General features: G+C 37.2%; 1 protein-coding gene across 9 annotated transcripts in view; it reads right to left on the bottom strand.

The window, feature by feature from the left end:
* The window catches only part of cmn (calymmin), a 32891-nt gene that overhangs the window by 14606 nt on the left and 322 nt on the right, over positions 1-17963 (bottom strand). For 3 of the 9 annotated variants that reach the window (XM_064324540.1, XM_064324535.1, XM_064324536.1), the window contains exons 2-19: positions 16477-17904; positions 14712-14765; positions 14223-14288; positions 12664-12726; positions 11719-11781; positions 11538-11582; positions 11143-11196; positions 10389-10439; positions 9666-9728; positions 8845-8895; positions 8161-8211; positions 7985-8041; positions 6370-6420; positions 5963-6013; positions 5503-5592; positions 4795-4839; positions 3172-3891; positions 336-392 (exon numbers count right to left, since the gene is read on the bottom strand). In XM_064324540.1, coding sequence (XP_064180610.1) covers positions 336-392; positions 3172-3891; positions 4795-4839; positions 5503-5592; positions 5963-6013; positions 6370-6420; positions 7985-8041; positions 8161-8211; positions 8845-8895; positions 9666-9728; positions 10389-10439; positions 11143-11196; positions 11538-11582; positions 11719-11781; positions 12664-12726; positions 14223-14288; positions 14712-14765; positions 16477-16564 — 1720 coding nt within the window. In that variant the 5' untranslated portion in view covers positions 16565-17904. Of the gene's footprint in view, positions 1-335; positions 393-3171; positions 3892-4794; positions 4840-5502; positions 5593-5962; positions 6014-6369; positions 6421-7984; positions 8042-8160; positions 8212-8844; positions 8896-9665; positions 9729-10388; positions 10440-11142; positions 11197-11537; positions 11583-11718; positions 11782-12663; positions 12727-14222; positions 14289-14711; positions 14766-16476; positions 17905-17963 lie in introns of those variants that run through there. The other 6 variants (XM_064324538.1, XM_064324541.1, XM_064324542.1 and 3 more) reach the window with 4 other exon arrangements.

The raw sequence follows: 17963 nt of genomic DNA, 5'->3' as shown, positions 1-17963 counted from the left end.
TATTGATACCAAAGATATCAGAAATTCTCCCATACTGTTCATGTTCATTACGCACATGTTTAACAATAATAAAACGGAAACATAAAAATTATTGTAAATAAAGTTAATACTTCAGAATCTTAGTAACAAAACAATGGCAAGAAAGTATTGTATTAGGCTATGCTAAATTAACAAGACATAAATTGATTTTAAAAAAGTTATTGACATATGGCTTCAAAATTTATTGGTAAAACATGTACAGAATAAGTGATGCTTAATATTAAAAATATGGATGAAGGCCACAGAGGATTAGTGTACAAATCCCCAGTGAAATACACAGAGCAGTGACGGTTTACCGGTACTGGCTACTTTAGGCCGCTGTCCATCAGGCACAATGCCTCCAGTAATATAACCTGGGAACCACAAGGTCATAGCCATGTACTGATACTTCATGAGACATAAAATAGAGAATATCAGGCTAAATGATGCACAACTGTATCTGAAAAATATGAAACAAAATATTTTGATAGTCTGCATTACACTATAAAGATGAGATAGCTCACGATACACATGAAATATAGTTTAAAAATCAGGATTCTGACTCATTGGAGTCTATCAATTAGCACACAATGGCCTATGTCTCAAAAGTCTGTATAAAAAAGACAGTTATTCAGAAGGTTAATTCCATCATGAATAATAAAAACAAATGCTATGCTATAATACTGTTTGTCCATTCTTTCTGAAAGTGCCAGGCCCCTGATTAAGACAAAACTCAAGTGACACGTACAGAATAGTTATGAATTACCCACATTTCCTAGTTAAGAATACTACAGGGGAACCACAGGTGGTGTGTTTATAGCACCCTGTCCATGGGGAACCACAGATGTCGAACTGCACTTGACCTGTCCTCCAGGTAGAATGCTTTTAGTACCCTGTCCTTTAGGCACTGCACCTACCATGCCCTATCCACAGCTGCCATGCCCACAGGTCCCTTTCCAGTGCCTAATGGACAAGGCAAATATACCAGCTCCAGCAGACTTAGCACCCTGTCCTTCATAAACAACACTTCCAGTGACTAACAATCATCCTAACTTGTGGACCACAGGGTCAGCACTATCCACTGACAAACCAGCTCTCCAGACTAGATCATCTTTACTCCTACTCAAAGAAGGCTATCAAAGCTGAGAAAGCCAGATAGCTGTTAAATATAAAGTATGTCAGTGCTCACACCCTAATCCAGAGTTCTACAAATTTCATTTAATTTCAAAAACCTTTCAATTAAAATGTAGACGTGAGTTTCACAAGTTTCGACTGCATTTGGCTATTTAGGTCCATATCTATAAGCCATATATCCCTTTCTCCCTGATTGATACACCTCTGGATTCAAAAGCCATCTGAGATGTTTTGGCATCTGACCAAAAATGTTTTGTTTTTATGACCTGTTTTAATATAAGAAGCATCCATATATGTAGCATCCATAAACTGGTTTGGACCGCTACGTTTCTCAGTGGAGAATAAATGGAATAGAATCCTGACTTTTCCAGCAGCAAAATGCAATAAGCAGCAGGGCAATGTATTATTAAGCATACTGTAGCTCTGACTGCAAATCAAAACTTGTGGAGCGCAGTGCCAAAAAAAAACATTTGCATTTGTCCCAAACATTATGGAGCTCACTGTATATAAAACAATCATAGTTCCATTAGCATCATTACTTACTGTAGATGTTTTGCCTGGCCCACTTTTTTTTGCAAAAAAAAACAAAACAAAACAAACAACAAAAAACAATCAAACAAAAAGAAAGACCAAAAAGACTCAGACACAGAATAAACACTCAATATCAATATCAACTAGTAACTAGTAATACTGGTATATTCAGACAAATGACCAATAAGGGCCATAAAACCACTAAAAGAAAGAAAAGATGTTCCTGCAATATATTGCTATGAGCACTGGGACTTGCAATCACATTTAGAATATTGCGTGGGGTTGTCGCACATCAATAGTTATCCCACAGGGAGAGTTCTAATAAATAAAATTAGATTTTAAACAAACATGGACGGTGTGCCAGCAAGTTATTCTGTTATTCTCCAACAATGTACTGATTAATCCACAGTTTGTCTTCTCTGCTTACTTCTTTTATATACACTTTCTCGGATGATCATCTGGATGCCATATCTACCAAAAGAAGGCCTAGCTAATTCAAACTATCTGCAGCTTACTTGGCCACTGCTCAGCGAGTAGCTAGACAGCTAACACTGCTGTTCATACAACACAGCTCTAGCCGCGTGTGCTAATTTTACTAATTACTAGACTAAACAATCAATTTAGCTTCTACTAACTAGTGCAGTTGTTGGTCTCTACAAGAAGCGTTCTGTGTGACTGTGTCAAGAGGACTCGCAAATCATACTTGGCCTTAAAACTGAGGATGACCTAGATTACTTAACATTATGTACATTGGGCTCCAACAATACCTAAAAAACCAATAAAACCAATCAAATGTCACCAACATTAAAAACTTGACTATATTTTAATTAGGCCAACAAATTATATATTAAGTCTTACTTTAATTCTAAAACACTAGGGATTGCACAAAACTCAAATCAGCATAATCAGTAATAAATCTATAACTAGAAAGAATGCTCTCAGTAGAGTGCAGACCTCCACCAAGGCACAACAATCTCCCCTCACATGAATATGCACAGCAAATCTAGTCATTGCTTTTTTTCATGGCAATCCAGCCACTACTTTTTGAGATAAATTGATGACAACATGAAAGTTTGGCCTGATGGTGGTGCTACAAGAAAGATCATGGGGTTACTATAAGTTTCCTCCTCTGGGGAGCATGAATGTGCACAGGAAATTTCATGGCAATCTGGCAATTACTTTTTCAGAAATGTCTGTCACAAATGGACAGACAAACAGAAGGAAGGACAAACATTTCCACTGCTGGGCTAGACCGTGTTGAACCAAGATATGATCAAGCCACAGCCAGTAACTCTATTTCTAAAGCTAAGAAGATCCGGATCCTGCCAAGTTTGCCCTGAGCAATATTCTTAGCCTAGACATAGATAGCAAGCCATCTAAGACTAATTGCCTAACAGACTCAGAAACACATGCAGGGAAACACTGAATGGACAAACAGGTTGAAGCATATCAGTTAGGACAGACACACCGAAAACAATGGATGTTTACCCAGATTTGAGGATTTAGCACCCTGTCCTTCAGACACCACAGCTCCCATGCCTTTAGAGGTCTTTCCTGCAGGAGCCACCGGTCCAGGTGTTGAAGGCACTTCAGGTGCTACCCCTCCATCAGGAACCACAGCTCCACTGAGTTTTGAGGTCTTTTCTGCAGAAATCGCTGGCCCAGGGTTTTTACCACCTTGTGCAACAGGAACCACGGCTCCAAGGTTTTTACCACCCTGTGCATCGGGAACCACAGGACCAGGGTTTTTACCACCCTGTGCATCAGGAACCACAGGACCAGGGTTTTTACCACCCTGTGCATCGGGAACCACAGGACCAGGGTTTTTACCACCCTGTGCATCGGGAACCACAGGACCAGGGTTTTTACCACCCTGTGCATCAGGAACCACAGGACCAGGGTTTTCACCACCTTGTGCATCGGGAACCACAGGTCCAGGGATTTTACCACCCTGTGCATCAGGAACCACAGGACCAGGGTTTTCACCACCTTGTGCATGGGGAACCACAGGTCCAGGGATTTTACCACCTTGTGCAACAGGAACCACAGGTCCCGAATTTTTACCACCCTGTGCAACAGGAACCACATCTTTAGTGCGCTGTTCTTGGGGCACCACAGGTATGGCTTTATTGCTCTTTCCAGTAGGCATTCCAGCTCCAAAAACCTTTGTGCCTTGTCCATTAGGCACAAATACTCCCAGTCTATAACCTGAGGACCACAAGATCATCATTGTCTGCTTACTCATAAACTCAAGTTTGTACATTTAATATTCACAAACAAGCTCTAAAAGATGCACAGTATGTCCAGCATTGACAAATAAACTCAAAGTACAGAATACTCAAGACATTTGAACATGGACTAAATAACACAACTGTTAGTAGCTGTTAATGAAGACATACAATTAGCAAGCACTACACTACGTAAAACAGGAGGCATTGAAAGAGACAAAGGGAAACATTGATTGGATCAGATCAAAACATTCTGTGCAGGGCAAGATTTAGGACAGGCATAATGCAAAAACGATACATGCCCAGAGTAAAGATTCAACCATAAGCATAGCTCAAATGGAACCATCAAATGTGGAGATAAACAGCAGCACTAGTGACCTGATTAGGCCATTGAATTTTCCCCATCTAAATGCAGTGTACTTTGTGAATGCCTCACATAAAATAATACACTATTTTAGAAAATAAATAAATATAAAAATTTGCATACTATGATGCTAACCATAAAGCAGTTAGTTGTGCATCTCCTGTATGCATCCAAATACGGCCACGTGCTGGGACGAAACACTGTGGTAGTGAAAATACAGTACTAACAGTCATAAAACAAATGTAGCACTGGCAGAACACAAACACGTTAACAAATATGATCATATGGCCAAAAGAAAAGTTAAAGTTTTTTGATCTTCTGTGATGTTCAGATTAGATGAAACTTAATGGATCATTCTGATCTAACATATATAGAATATAAAGAATACAGTGATTTATGTTAATTTTTTACATGCCATGTGATATTAAAACACTAACTGTACAACACAAAATGACAGACATGTTATGACAAACCAATTAGAAAAGAAATGACTAGTAACACACAACATTTTGCGTTTACCCAGATTTGCTACTTTAGCCATATGTCTGTTGGGTACACCATAACCTGCAAACCACAAGAGTATTACCATATTGCTGACTTACATGTTATACCAACTGTATAAGATAACAAACAGTACACATTTCTAATATGTGACAATGGCCTTATGTACATAATTATTCCGACAGTCCTAGCACACCTAAAACAAAATAATGCACTGGAAATTACACATATTGCAATGAATACAGCAAAACAAACAGGTACACCTTGCTTCCCTGTCCTTTCTATGTTTTTAGCATTTCTGTCAGCAGGCAAATGCATTAAATCATTTCTTTTTAACCTGACACCTTATTTTAATATCTAATTTTCATCATTTTGCTCTCCGTGTTTTCTCTTCAAATATTTTCATGGCATACATGTTGCATCACAATCTGTCATAGTCAGTTACTTAAATTGTATGAGGATGAATGCATGTCTATGTAATTTAAACTAGCTAGTTACAGTTTGTCAGTTTATTTTTATCAAAACCCAATGGGAAATTCTTGTTTCGAGTCCTACATAACATGAAATATATGATTGACACTAACTTGATTACCTGATCAACCTACTCATGATTAACTAGTTTCCAATCACAGTCAAACATATATTTTCACAGAATTCCATATGCAAGTCAGCATAGCAAATAAGCATGTATTAAGACACCATGATACAAGTATTGTGGAGTATTACCTGCAGGTACAGGTTTAGCTCTTCCACCATTGGGAACACCTTCTCCAACCCCTGCTGGCCCCTGGCCATTCGGGACTCCAATTCCATAACCTGTATACCATAGAAGCATTAGCATTTTTGAACCACCCCATACACTTTCAGTTACTATAGCCACAGCTGGATTTTCTGGCCCTTGCTTTCTTGCTGATCTGTCACTTGGTATTGCTGAATTTGAAGAGAGCTACTCCACCCTCTCATACTTATTAGGTAAGAGACCTGCCTTATCTCTTGCCATTTTATCAGAATATGGAAGCTGCACTGTATATTTAATTTATCTGGGGGGGGGGGGCTGGAACAAATCAACAGTTCTCAAATGATAATGTGTCACTGAAAAAAAATCAATTTGAGTCTGAGGTTATACCATCTCTGTGAATAGCATGTAAGTGAAAAAAGCATAAATATACACATTGTGGATCTTTACCTGGTTTGGATGCTTTAATTCCTCCCCTGTTGGGGTATCCAGCACCATATCCTAAGAACCACAAGACTGTTATCATACAGTTATTAATATGAACTTCATATCACTCCTGGTTTAATGTTCACTCACAATACCCTGCTATAGTAAATTGAATAATCAGACACATACTTGCTGAGTAAACTCTCAAAAAACTCAAAAAAAGCTAAAAGCTAACATTAAAAGATAATTTGGTTCACTATTCATAAATTTAAATGACAAGTATTTATTGGAGACCACATTTGCCATTAACAGAAACTGCCTTTTTAAACAAGGGTTAAGTTTTAAAAAATGACATTTTCAGTCAAACTTTTAATGCAATATGACCCTGGAAATGCTAGTTAAAACACAGATCAAAAACAGCAAATGTTTACCATTTGAGATGGCACCCTGTCCATTGGGCACACCACCTCCAGCACCATTACCTGAGGGGTCATAAAGGTATTACCACACACACTCTGTAATAATGTAAAAAAGCACAATTATCCACAAAAAAGGAAAAGATTATGCCTGTATCACATTTCCTCCTGTCATCAGGTAGTGAAAAACCTACAACTGGCTTGTATCAAATTTATACGTTAAGCTGAGAGTTTGTCATAGAAAATATTGGATGCCGTCACGGAAAATCAAACATTGTTGCAAATCACAGAAAACTGCAAAAGAGCCACAGAAATCACAGTGTTAAAAAAAAAAAACCATTAATTTATTAAATTAATAGATTTAATGTGCAGCAGTGTGAAATGATTGAAATAACATGCAAACTAAGTTTTTAAAAATTAGCTGGCAACAAGAAACAAATATGACTACAATGCATTGATAGGTTGGTGCATTTTATTATTTTGGTCCATCGCGGAAAGAAAGAGCATGCTTTTTTGTCTTTGACAGAAGATCAGAAACAGAGCATGTTCAAATTGCATCACTAAAATAAAGTGATGTTTGTCTGTTTTTGTTTCCTTAAAGTTTTTTTTAGTACAACATGTTGTACATTGCGAGGTTTGAGTCTTTTATGTTATGCTTGTTGTCATAGACAACCTTACTGTAACAGGGCAAGGAGCACTTGGTATCAACACTGCTTACAGGGACCATCAAATATCTGATTACAACTACTGACAAGGACAAGAATCTTGATCCCAATGCATTCCCGAATCTGGATACAATTGTCATGCTTTTCTTCCCCAGCATTTGGCAATATGGTTAAAATGGCTTAGGCCTACACAAATCATACTGTAGAGTATGTTAAGGCTAATAGTTACCATTCAAAACTGTGAAAAATCAGGGAAGGCACTAAAAACTGGGGAAATCCCAAAAATGGCACAAATAAAATGGTCACGAAAAGTCAAGGAAATTCCAAAAAAAAGGCAAGGCAATCCCTGACACCTGCAACTTCCATGGCAAACACACAGCCATAAGCATAACAAAGGTATTGCTCATTTTACCTGAACAAACTAGCCTCAAACAGAGCTCTGATCAAATCTATTCTTTGGCCTAGCATAACTGAAATCATACTATGTTACACAAGCAAGCAAATCTTAGTTTACACGGTTAATAAAGAAAACAGATTAGCAACCAATGCTAACATCCAAAGTCATATGAAGATAACCTACCATCATTTAATAACAGTCCTTTTTTCTTTTTAAGTGCTGATCCATTGAAAAATATTTAACATAGGCTTCCAGCTAAGGTTTGCTTTTTAAGACGTGATGACATACCATACGGCTGTATCAAGGCCCACTTCAAGCGTATATAGAATTCCAGTCAGGACAACTCATCTATGAAAATATTTACATTAATGTGTAAATACATTTTTTTTTTTTTGGTTTGGCGATGAATGGATCTGCTTCAGGTATTAGTGCACACACCAGCACCAGTCGGCTGCAATTTTAAGTTTCCTGACAGAGCTTGCTATGCGTGTTTCGTGCACACCGCTCATTGAGAAAGCAACCAGCCTTGACCTTGGCTTCTAACCAATACAAACCTGAACAGCTTTACCTGGTTTGGTTGCTTTAGCCACTCCTCCATGAGGATATCCAGTTCCAGCATTATATCCTGAGGAAAATGGCATCTGGCTTAACTAGTTGATCAATGTTTCGAAGTGTTACAAATTGATTCAATTACATTTTTGTTAAAATGAACAACTGACAGACACACAACAGTGGAGGATTTACCATTGGGTTTAGCTCCCTGTCCATTGGGCATACCAGCTCCTGCACCATTACCTAGGAACAAAAATGATCTTATCATACAGAAACAACCAATCCATAAATGCAAGTACAAAATCCTGTTCAAATTAAAATGAGACACTAAGTGCACAAGACTAAGTGAAGGAAACTAGCTTAATTGAGACTACCACACAGATGAAAGATATTGGATGTGTTCAGTTTTGCATATTTATGTTCTAGTTATAGAGGATAGCAAGTACCGTCGCAATATTGCTTGTGATAAGTGAAAAGCAACCATCGAAACAGCAACCAGCTAACAATAAAAAGTACAGTATCTTCATCTTTCCTGTAAGGTTAGATATTCTGACGCTTGTGGGGACTTAAATAAAGCAGGCTATGTTCCAAACTTAGCGAAAAAATCATTCTGTGTTCTCACATACCATTAAGGATTTAGTAGCTAGTAGGCTATGCTCGATAGGTAGAATGCACTCTTGAGTATGAAAGTACACAAAATGCATATATGCATAGCAGAACACAGTGATTATGTGCAAGCTGGTAGAAACTGGCAAGATATAAGGTACAATCTTTCTACCATAATCTAACATTTATATTTATATCAAGACAAGTATACTGATTTGAGACAGAGAACACAAACAGAGAAAATAAACATTCATAATATAGAATGTGTACCATTGGGTTTAGCCCCCTGTCCAGTGAACACACCAGCTCCAGCACCATTACCTGGGGGGCACACAAGTGTTGCAAAACACCATAAACAATCAGTTTTATGATATGATTAATTCAGAGATTGGCAACGAGGGCCGTATCTGTTTCTGGTTTTCATGCCAACTTCTGACCTATATTACTTAACGAGCCCTAACATTTATTCCTTATGACATTTTAGCTACATTTCTTGGCAAGCACATGAATGATGACCAAAGACTGTTCTTCTGTGTTACTGTACAAAATACCATAAACAGCTTTACAATATGACCAATCAATTAGCAAAACTTGGCAAATTAACTAACATACAGGTATATTAAGACAAATACAGATTTTTTTTGTAATTGTTTGAATTTTCAGAATGAAGTTGGCAATTTCATTTAAACTACCAACCTCAGCTCTCAAAACCACTATGCTGTAAAGAATCGATCATATCGACAACCTAGTTACACTATTACATATAATTCCAACTTTTTTTTTACAATGTACCTGTAAGGGTTTTCGTGAATAATAACATTTCAGGAATGTTTTTGCAATGTTTCCTCTTACCATCTACAAAGCATAATTTTCCAGATATATTGTAAATAGGTCCAGATTATGCTAGTTATACTTTGTTTTCCACAGAAATGTTGATGTGTTCACAACCCAAAACATCACTAGAAAGTGTGTCCACAGCCCTGTTTTTTGTCTAGTTGGCTAGCAATCTAAGTCGTAAGTGTATTCAACATTACTGAACATGAGGGAGTGACACAGACCCCTTAGCAACACACTAAACTGTAGAGCCTCACCTGGTTTAGCTGCTTTAGCCCCTCCACCATTAGGGTATCCAATCCCAGCTCCAGCACCATATCCTGCGTATTCCAAGATTATCCAAAAACTGTGAAGTCATGCTGACTTAAACTTAAACTAACACCTGCTTATACCTCCTAAATTAGTATTATTCCATATTTGTTTTTGAAATCGCACAATGATCCATGTACATACATCATTACAGACACTAATACTGAACAAAAATAAGCATATACGAAGACATGGTAGTAATACATTGGTTAATATGCACTTATTTATTTACCTCAACAGCCATTTGTCTCTTTCTTAATTTGGTCCTACATATACCTGGAGAAAACTGTGCACTTAAATATGTGTGGTCTCCACCTAATGAGGAGAATTGCTTTTTACCTACTTGCTCCTTATTTTCAGAGAAGACTGAGTCCAATTTAAAAGTATTTTTGGTATTCATGAAAGAATGAGGCTGTACACATAAACAAAACACATGTAAACAAAAATGAACTTGACAGAAACAGTTTCTCACTTAAATACATAATCGTTTCAAGGAGTTGTGAAAGAAATGTAGTGAATATTATTATCAGTTAATAACATTAACGATCATTAACAGGAAGGTCGAAGGAAGAACTGATAATAATTCAAATTAATAGAGTTAGATATGGATGTTATCCATTGATCAGTTAAAACACAGGGCCCTAAGAGACAAACAGAACAGGATGAGGTACCTGGCTTGCCTGCCTTAACCCCTCCAACGTTGGGATAGCCAGTTCCAGCACCTGCCAGAGATAAATTAAATTGAATTGGCCACAACAAATATAACTATAGTGTCATGTATTTGCCCCTTCCCAATTTCCTCTACTATTGCATATTTGTTGCACTAAATGGTTTCAGATCTTTAGACAAAATGTAGTAATATTAGACAAAGGGAAACTGAGTAAACACAGAACACATTTTTAAAATTATGATTTAATTTATTAAATTAAAAAGGTTATCAAACACCCATATCACTCATGCGAAAAATTATTTTTGTGCATTTGTATGCTGCACTTGTAGTCCAGCGGAGCTCGTTTTGTTTGCGTCTTGTAGCCTACTTCAGAGGCGCGTTCGTTTTACCTCTGTCCGGGATTTTCACTTCAGAGATGTAAGTTTATGTGTTTACTTTTTGTATGTCTGTGTTTTGCACTTCAGGGCATATTTCATGAAGTAGGATTATTGAGTTAGCTGTAACTGCACTGAGGTAAAAGGTAAACACAACTTTTTAGATTTTGCCCTCTAATCCTGCCGTTATTCCTAAGAAATGAAAAGCCCTTGCTGTAATTTACAGTATATTAGATTACTATTGTGATATATGCATAATAGCTTTTTTTCAGTAAGCCTATATAAAAACTTATTTTTGTGAAACCTTCTGAAATAGCTGAGTTCTATCATGAACTTGGAAATGGTCAGGGAGAAGAAGTCTCTGAGTTTTGATTGGCTTACCTGCCCCGAATCCAAATCCAGGTCTCAGGTAGGTGCTTGCTCCTGGTCTGTAACCTGGCAACAAGACATGGACTGATGAGCAACCAAATGACCATGCCACATGCTTTAGCTCTAGATTTGGAGTGTCTGCAGATATTAGTAGATATTGGTTTGCTTTTAATGCGCAATACAACATATGATATAACATGATAAAATAATAAAAACATTTTTTTAAATATACTCCGGTTCGTATGTAAACATTAGAAATCTTAAGCTAAATAATTCTGCCATCTTTTATCATGTGTTTATCATTACGTTTTTATGACTTCAGCTGTGGCAGACATTAGACTCAGGCAAGGGCTGGCTATTAAGATTTGAAACTTATGCAATAAGAACCACGGGAGACACACACTTACCTCCGAAAGCCTGTCCTCCATAGCCAAAACCATTGCCCCCATATCCTACAAAACATATTAGAGCATCGAGCAGTGTTTAGATGCAATACAGTAAATGGTACTTATGAGTAAGACGTGAGTAGTGGTAGAATAAGTAGCCTGTGTGAATATTGGCCACTGCTTTTATTGTGTCCTTTCTCACCTCCTCTGGGTTTTGTTGCTTGAGGGCCCAGCCCCCTGCCAATCCCCATTCCAAGGGCAGCCCCTGAAATGGTTCCGTTGTAATCAGTGGGGCAACATTCAAGGAATTTCTTTAGCATTTCACATCAATATCACTAAGAGTTTAATGCCATATTAATCAGGTCACTTAACTGTGACCTGTTAAAAAGGTCTCCATTATGTATAATTTCAGTCCAACCTTCACCACATTTTTGTACATACAACTTTAAGTGATATTACAGTTACAGACCAAAATGTGATGGTTCACAAGCGGTTGAATCCAGATACCAATTCAAGATACTCCTGTTACAATTTTGGGATGCTCAAGCCTCTCGTACTCAGCCTCCTTCCTTATTGTCTTGTAGTTGTACTTATGCTTAGGTTTCATATCATTTGTAGTAGCGTGTTAATTAGCTAGCTCATGGGTAAGACAGGGGCTAGCAATCCATTATGACAAAAATTGAGACTCTAGTCCATGATTGATTGCTTTGTTTGCCTATGATTCTGCAAGGTGACAAAGGGACAGTGCTTTTATATGATGTCTTAAGCTTGAGTACAGTGTTTGAGTACATTGTTCAATCAATGTAAATATTACACTAGTTACTACAGCAATCAGTCATACTGATTTGACAGCAGGTATCAACATGCCACAGGCACTGTGTTGTTGCCGCAGAAAAAGACTGGTCTGCTGTGTTCTTGAACGGACATGGTAGACCAAGCTTTTCTTTGTGCACCCATTTCGAATCACTGATGGGTTCAGTAACACACTTTACACATTCTATGTAGTTACATTATAGAACTGCATATGTTCTAATTCCGACAAATAATAATAGTGTTTGCATATTTCACATTATAATGAAAACAGTAACAAGGAACATATTTGGGTAATTAATACAGTAATTTGAGAGGAAAAGGACTGTAGCGGTACCATAGACGGGCCAAGATATATATCCTTGTTTCATATGTTTTCCTCCTGCACCCCCATATCCACCTGTGAAAATTTGAAAAAACAGGATATGTCAGACTTCTTTAGACAAACTAAACACATTGAGATAAACAATTCAGTGCTTCTTTGTGTGATTTTAATTAAGGATATCCTTCTGAGTAACGTGCCCCTGCTAGGCTAAGAACTAGGATAGTGAGCTACAGATTAACTGAAGGATTTGCCTTACTTACAAAGTGAAACAGATTAACCAAATCCCCCACTTTCCCGAAGCCCATCATAACAAACGCAAACAGAATGCCGAGATGTGGTTCACAGATGAGCAGCACACTAGAAGAAAGCTGCACAGCTCAGCTCTTGAAAATATGTGTTTATGTTCTGCCATCATTTTTTTCTTAAACCCTTTCCAGCCCAGTGATGCCATGTGTTATTTTTCTAATAGGTATTTTCCACATTTATTAGAAGTCACTTGACGACATTACTATCATTGAAAGACACTGTTGGCTTGAAACTTTTGCCAATGGTTTGGGGGTTTGTTTCAATCTGAGCACATTTCATTAAGTCTCCAAAATATCATATTAAGGGGGCAAGAACTCTGATGTCCATCTTTTTTGTCTCAAAGATGGTAAAGTGTTAAATATGTATAACTTATATATAACTTTTGTACTTAAATGTATTAAAGGTATCGATTTTAACGTAAAAAACATATTTGTTGAAATTTGACTATATTTTACATGCCTGTAGGGTGCTCAAGTGATACCATACAGCAGCATTCGGGAATAAGAGGCCATATTCCTTCCATATTGTGTCCTATTCCTTGCTGCATAGAATGTTTACGTCAGTGATTTCTTTGAAGAAACGTGTTATTGGTCTTAAATAGATGAAATTCTATTCTTCAAATACTTTAAGCTCATAATTTCTTGTTACAATGTTTGAATTATTGTTGTTATCACTTTTGAGGCGTCAATTTTTTTCCTCCCAAATAAATAAAATGTGTTGATTTTTTCTTTATGTTTTGTCTATGCGCACCAAAGGAATGATTTTCTGAGGTGCAAAAGGGTTAATTTTGTGCAGGTTTGGTTCATTAGTATTTGCTTTGTATTTGAACAGTTTTCCACAAATGGCATCAGTGAACATATATTCAACATTTAGGACATAACTGATTTCAATTGTAAATCTATGTATCAATCAAAAAGAAAACCTCTTTTTAAATAAATAATTTATATCACAGTACACCCTGCAAAAAATAAATGCATTAGATCTGACTGGTGATTAAGTTCTGGAATGTGAATGTGATAAATTATTTTTATGGCTGCCTTAAAGTGGCTTTAAGGTAAATCCTGCCTCAACAGACATTAAACTAATAATATGTCTAATTAAAAACAAAAGTGAAATAATTTTTACAAACGATACATTTATTAACTACATTTGAAGAGTCCTTTTCCCATTTTTGTAAAAAGTTACACTGACAGATGTAAATGTGTAATGTAAAATTCTGAGTACTGGGTGTGAGTCCTCCATTCCCAGTTCCCATTCTAACTTACCCCCTGTCTTGCTGGGTTTAGCTCCATGCCCATGACCACCCTGCATGCCCAGAGGAACCCCAGCTCCTATAAAATGAAAAAAACATGCAAACATCATTGTTTCATCATGTGTCTAGTCCACTGGCTGATAATCTAGGTATATATCTAAAACCAAACAATGCAAGAGAATATGTCCATGTGCTGTAGCTAGATAGCCAGACAGACATGAGGTAAAATAGCCCAGCTGCCTCACTTGTGGAACTATTGGGACATTTGGCTGTGCACTGTCTTAATAAAAACAGTGTATTCATTATTGTTCACCATTTCGGCTAGCTAATAACAAACCACAGGCTGGCATTATTTGCAACATTGAATTTTCCACAACAATATTAAAGATATAGAATATATATATTTGAGATTTATATATATATATATATAATATTTCGTATATATATTACATTTTGCAGAATGGCACACTGACTGAAAAATGGAAAAACAAGCTATAGTTACCTCTTGATGGCATCAGCATTTTTCCCACTCCCCCACCACCTTGATGTATAGTACCTGCAAAAGGAGAGGGGGGCATCTATTACACATGTATTTTATGCGGAAAAAGCTACAGACATTACAGTATAACAGTGCACCAATATTTTTTGTCTTAATTTATGTTTAATCCAAGCTGCACAGATCTTCAAAGGATCTGACTGAATGATCCTACTCAGTGAATCCACTATATCATAAGATCCAGGTACTCTAGAAATCAATAAATCTGCACAGTATCCACACAGCCCAGCATCTGACAGTAGCCCAGTCCTATGGCCATGGTCTGATTACATACAAATTGCAGTGCAGACTGACATTCAGAATATGATGTAGCCTACATTCTTGCACACGAGCAAGCATAATTTGAGGGTGATTTCAAAGATACAGTGTAACAAGTACAAATATTTGGATTTTGTTACTGGATTCTGTAACAAATCTCAGCCTGTGCATAAAAAGCATTCCTTGCTTTATTATTTCAAGTATTGCTATTGTTTTTGTTCTTATTTGGCAGTCACAGTGATTCAGAGTAATTTACAGGGCAGTTATGATTGCAGGTTTAAAAGCTACAGTTACGAATTGTTCAGTCACAAACCAAGCACATTTGGGAGAGATTTGTGGAACTAAAGGGATCCATTGTTTCAGAAAAAATGAAAAATGGACAGACTGTCTACAGGTAGTAAAATCTCTACTCTCGCAGTGGGCTGTCACATTTAGCCCACAGCTGCCACCTACGCTCTACTTCCTTTGATTCAGAAAATGAGACCTGCTTTGAGGGGCACTGGAATATACGGTTGTTTCTTGGAAGAAGTCCAGTATGCAAAGACTCTAACAGACACAGCCACGTTTTTTTTTTCTTGACATGAACATCAGACATTTGACATGCAAACACTAGCATTGCTAAGGAGACACTTTAGTTTTCTTCCTTTCCGATTTCTCCCTATTTCTCTCATTGAGTAAATTCTGCCAGATCTGGCTAATACAATTACATAGTTATCAGCAGCCAGTGACAGGATTTTTATTGAATTTGACACAATGGGACAAAACTGTCAGCCAAAGCAGTACCACAATGCTGTAAAATATGTATTTGCACAGATCATGAATTATATGTATTTTGGCACCCAGTGAATATGTGTCAGCCCAAGAACTGGGCATGCACATATTTGCACACCCCATACTGGGAATCTTAACTTGCCCTGTTAAGCTCTTAAAAAAAGCAATCTGACTACCACAAAACAAGTAACAATGTAAAATGTAAAATTATACAACAATAAAAAACCCATTATAGTTATTTGAAAATATTCAAATGTTAGCAATTCAAACAAACATCTGTCTATGTACACTATAGCATCATTTAATCTGATTCACAGATCACTGTAAAGTTTTCCTATGGAACCACAATATATGAACAGTTTGTATTTACTAACAGGCATAAAGAGAAAAGCAATGCAGTTTCAGTAAAATTGCTGAATACAGAAATCCAGGAGAAAATGAAATCGATTCACCACAATCTGATATCACAATTCAAAGAAAAATTTACAGATACTAGAAACATTTAAATAGTTTAAAAATATATCATATTTGGTTTCAACAACCAAACAGATGTTCTTCTTAACTACACAAGCAAGTACGCTCACACCATATCCACTCAAAGCAGTATCAGTTTTTTTTCTCTGATCCATACTTCAATGTGTGTTTACCACAGCTGCAATGGTTAAACAATTTTCCATCTTACCTCCTTGTAGAGTGTTCTGTGCCAGCCAGAGAACAAGTAAAGTCTGCAGGACCACATGTCCCAGCATTGTGGCCAAAATTTTGGGCATAAAATAAAAAACAAGATCAGCTAGATAGAAATCGCTCAACAAGAAAGTCTTCCTGTCTGACTGTACCTTATATACACTTTTGACTACTCTATCCTCCCCCGACCAGCCTCAAATTGGGCTTCCACACCTTTAACAGACTGCACCCTTCCTAGTAGAATGTGTCTGTCCCATTGGTGTTTAAAGGTCCAGTGAGTTGATGTAGTGTATACGCACTGACTGATTGAATGGACACTTTAAGTGTATTAACACTACACTGAGAGAAGGTTAATACAATAACTTGACATTGCTGGCTGACTGACCCTTCCCATTGTAAATCATCAGTGTACTGAGGTTGACAGCCAGGACAGGATTGTGCTTATAACACTAAATCGAGTGCTACTGTTTATTGATTAATGAGGTTCTATTTTCCTTTTTAATGTAAAAAAGTAATAAATTCAAATCTAACCCTGAAATATAGGAAAATATGGCTCAGCAGAGAGAGGAACCAATATTTGTGAGGTAAGATGATGAAGTTCAGGAAATCAGAAAAGTGGAAATTGGGAATACTGAAACTGAATTTGGAGGAATTAGAAGCAATGACAACAAGTGTTGACCCTCTTGCTAGTCAGCTACAAAACGCACACTCCTGACACCAGTTTGAACTAACTTTGAGCTAATGACCTCTGATTATGTCATATTTATATAATTATATAATTTCCAGACAAACTTATAAATCCAAAACAACGTATGCCATGTTCGAAAATGCATCTACAACATTGGTCTAAATGGGGTTTCAGTGTATTTCAGCTAAATGACATTTGTTTAAATTGCCATAAAGGTGTGTAATCATTGGTGTAAGGCATACATACTTCAATGGGGGAAAATTTCAGTTATAATATTCTTCGAAAAACAGGACTTGCCTTTAAGAATTGCGTGAATGGTATTGCATAATAACTTACAAATAACTCATCCACAAAAACAGTACCCATTCCATGAAGGATGCACAGCATGGCTTTCATGGAACAGTGCCATTGTGAAGCATAGATAATACATTTTTGCAATGCTGCACCTTCCCTTCCCTGTCTCAATCACCCTCCTTCCTTCCTGTTAGAGTACTATAGAATTTCCATGATCTAAGCTTATATACACTGACACATGGTGAAAGAGACACATAGACAGAGTAACCCTTTGTGTGTTCAGAAAAAAGGAAAGAAAAAATGAAAGGTGTCTCACCATCAACTCACATTCCTCACCCTTTACAGAAATACTCATCTTATAGGGTCAAGGGGGGGTTAATGTGTGACCTCTTGACCTCCTGTCCAGTGACCTCTCACACACTTGGCCCACCAGCAAGTCCCATCCTGTTACCCCCCAGTTAGAGGATATCTCAGGCAAACACTCTTGGGTATACTCAGTTACA

This window comes from Anguilla rostrata, chromosome 2 (genome assembly GCF_018555375.3).
Source record: "Anguilla rostrata isolate EN2019 chromosome 2, ASM1855537v3, whole genome shotgun sequence".
Taxonomy (NCBI): Eukaryota; Metazoa; Chordata; class Actinopteri; order Anguilliformes; family Anguillidae; genus Anguilla; species Anguilla rostrata.
Note: the sequence above shows the minus strand (reverse complement) of the source record. Positions and strands in the feature narration are given on the sequence as shown.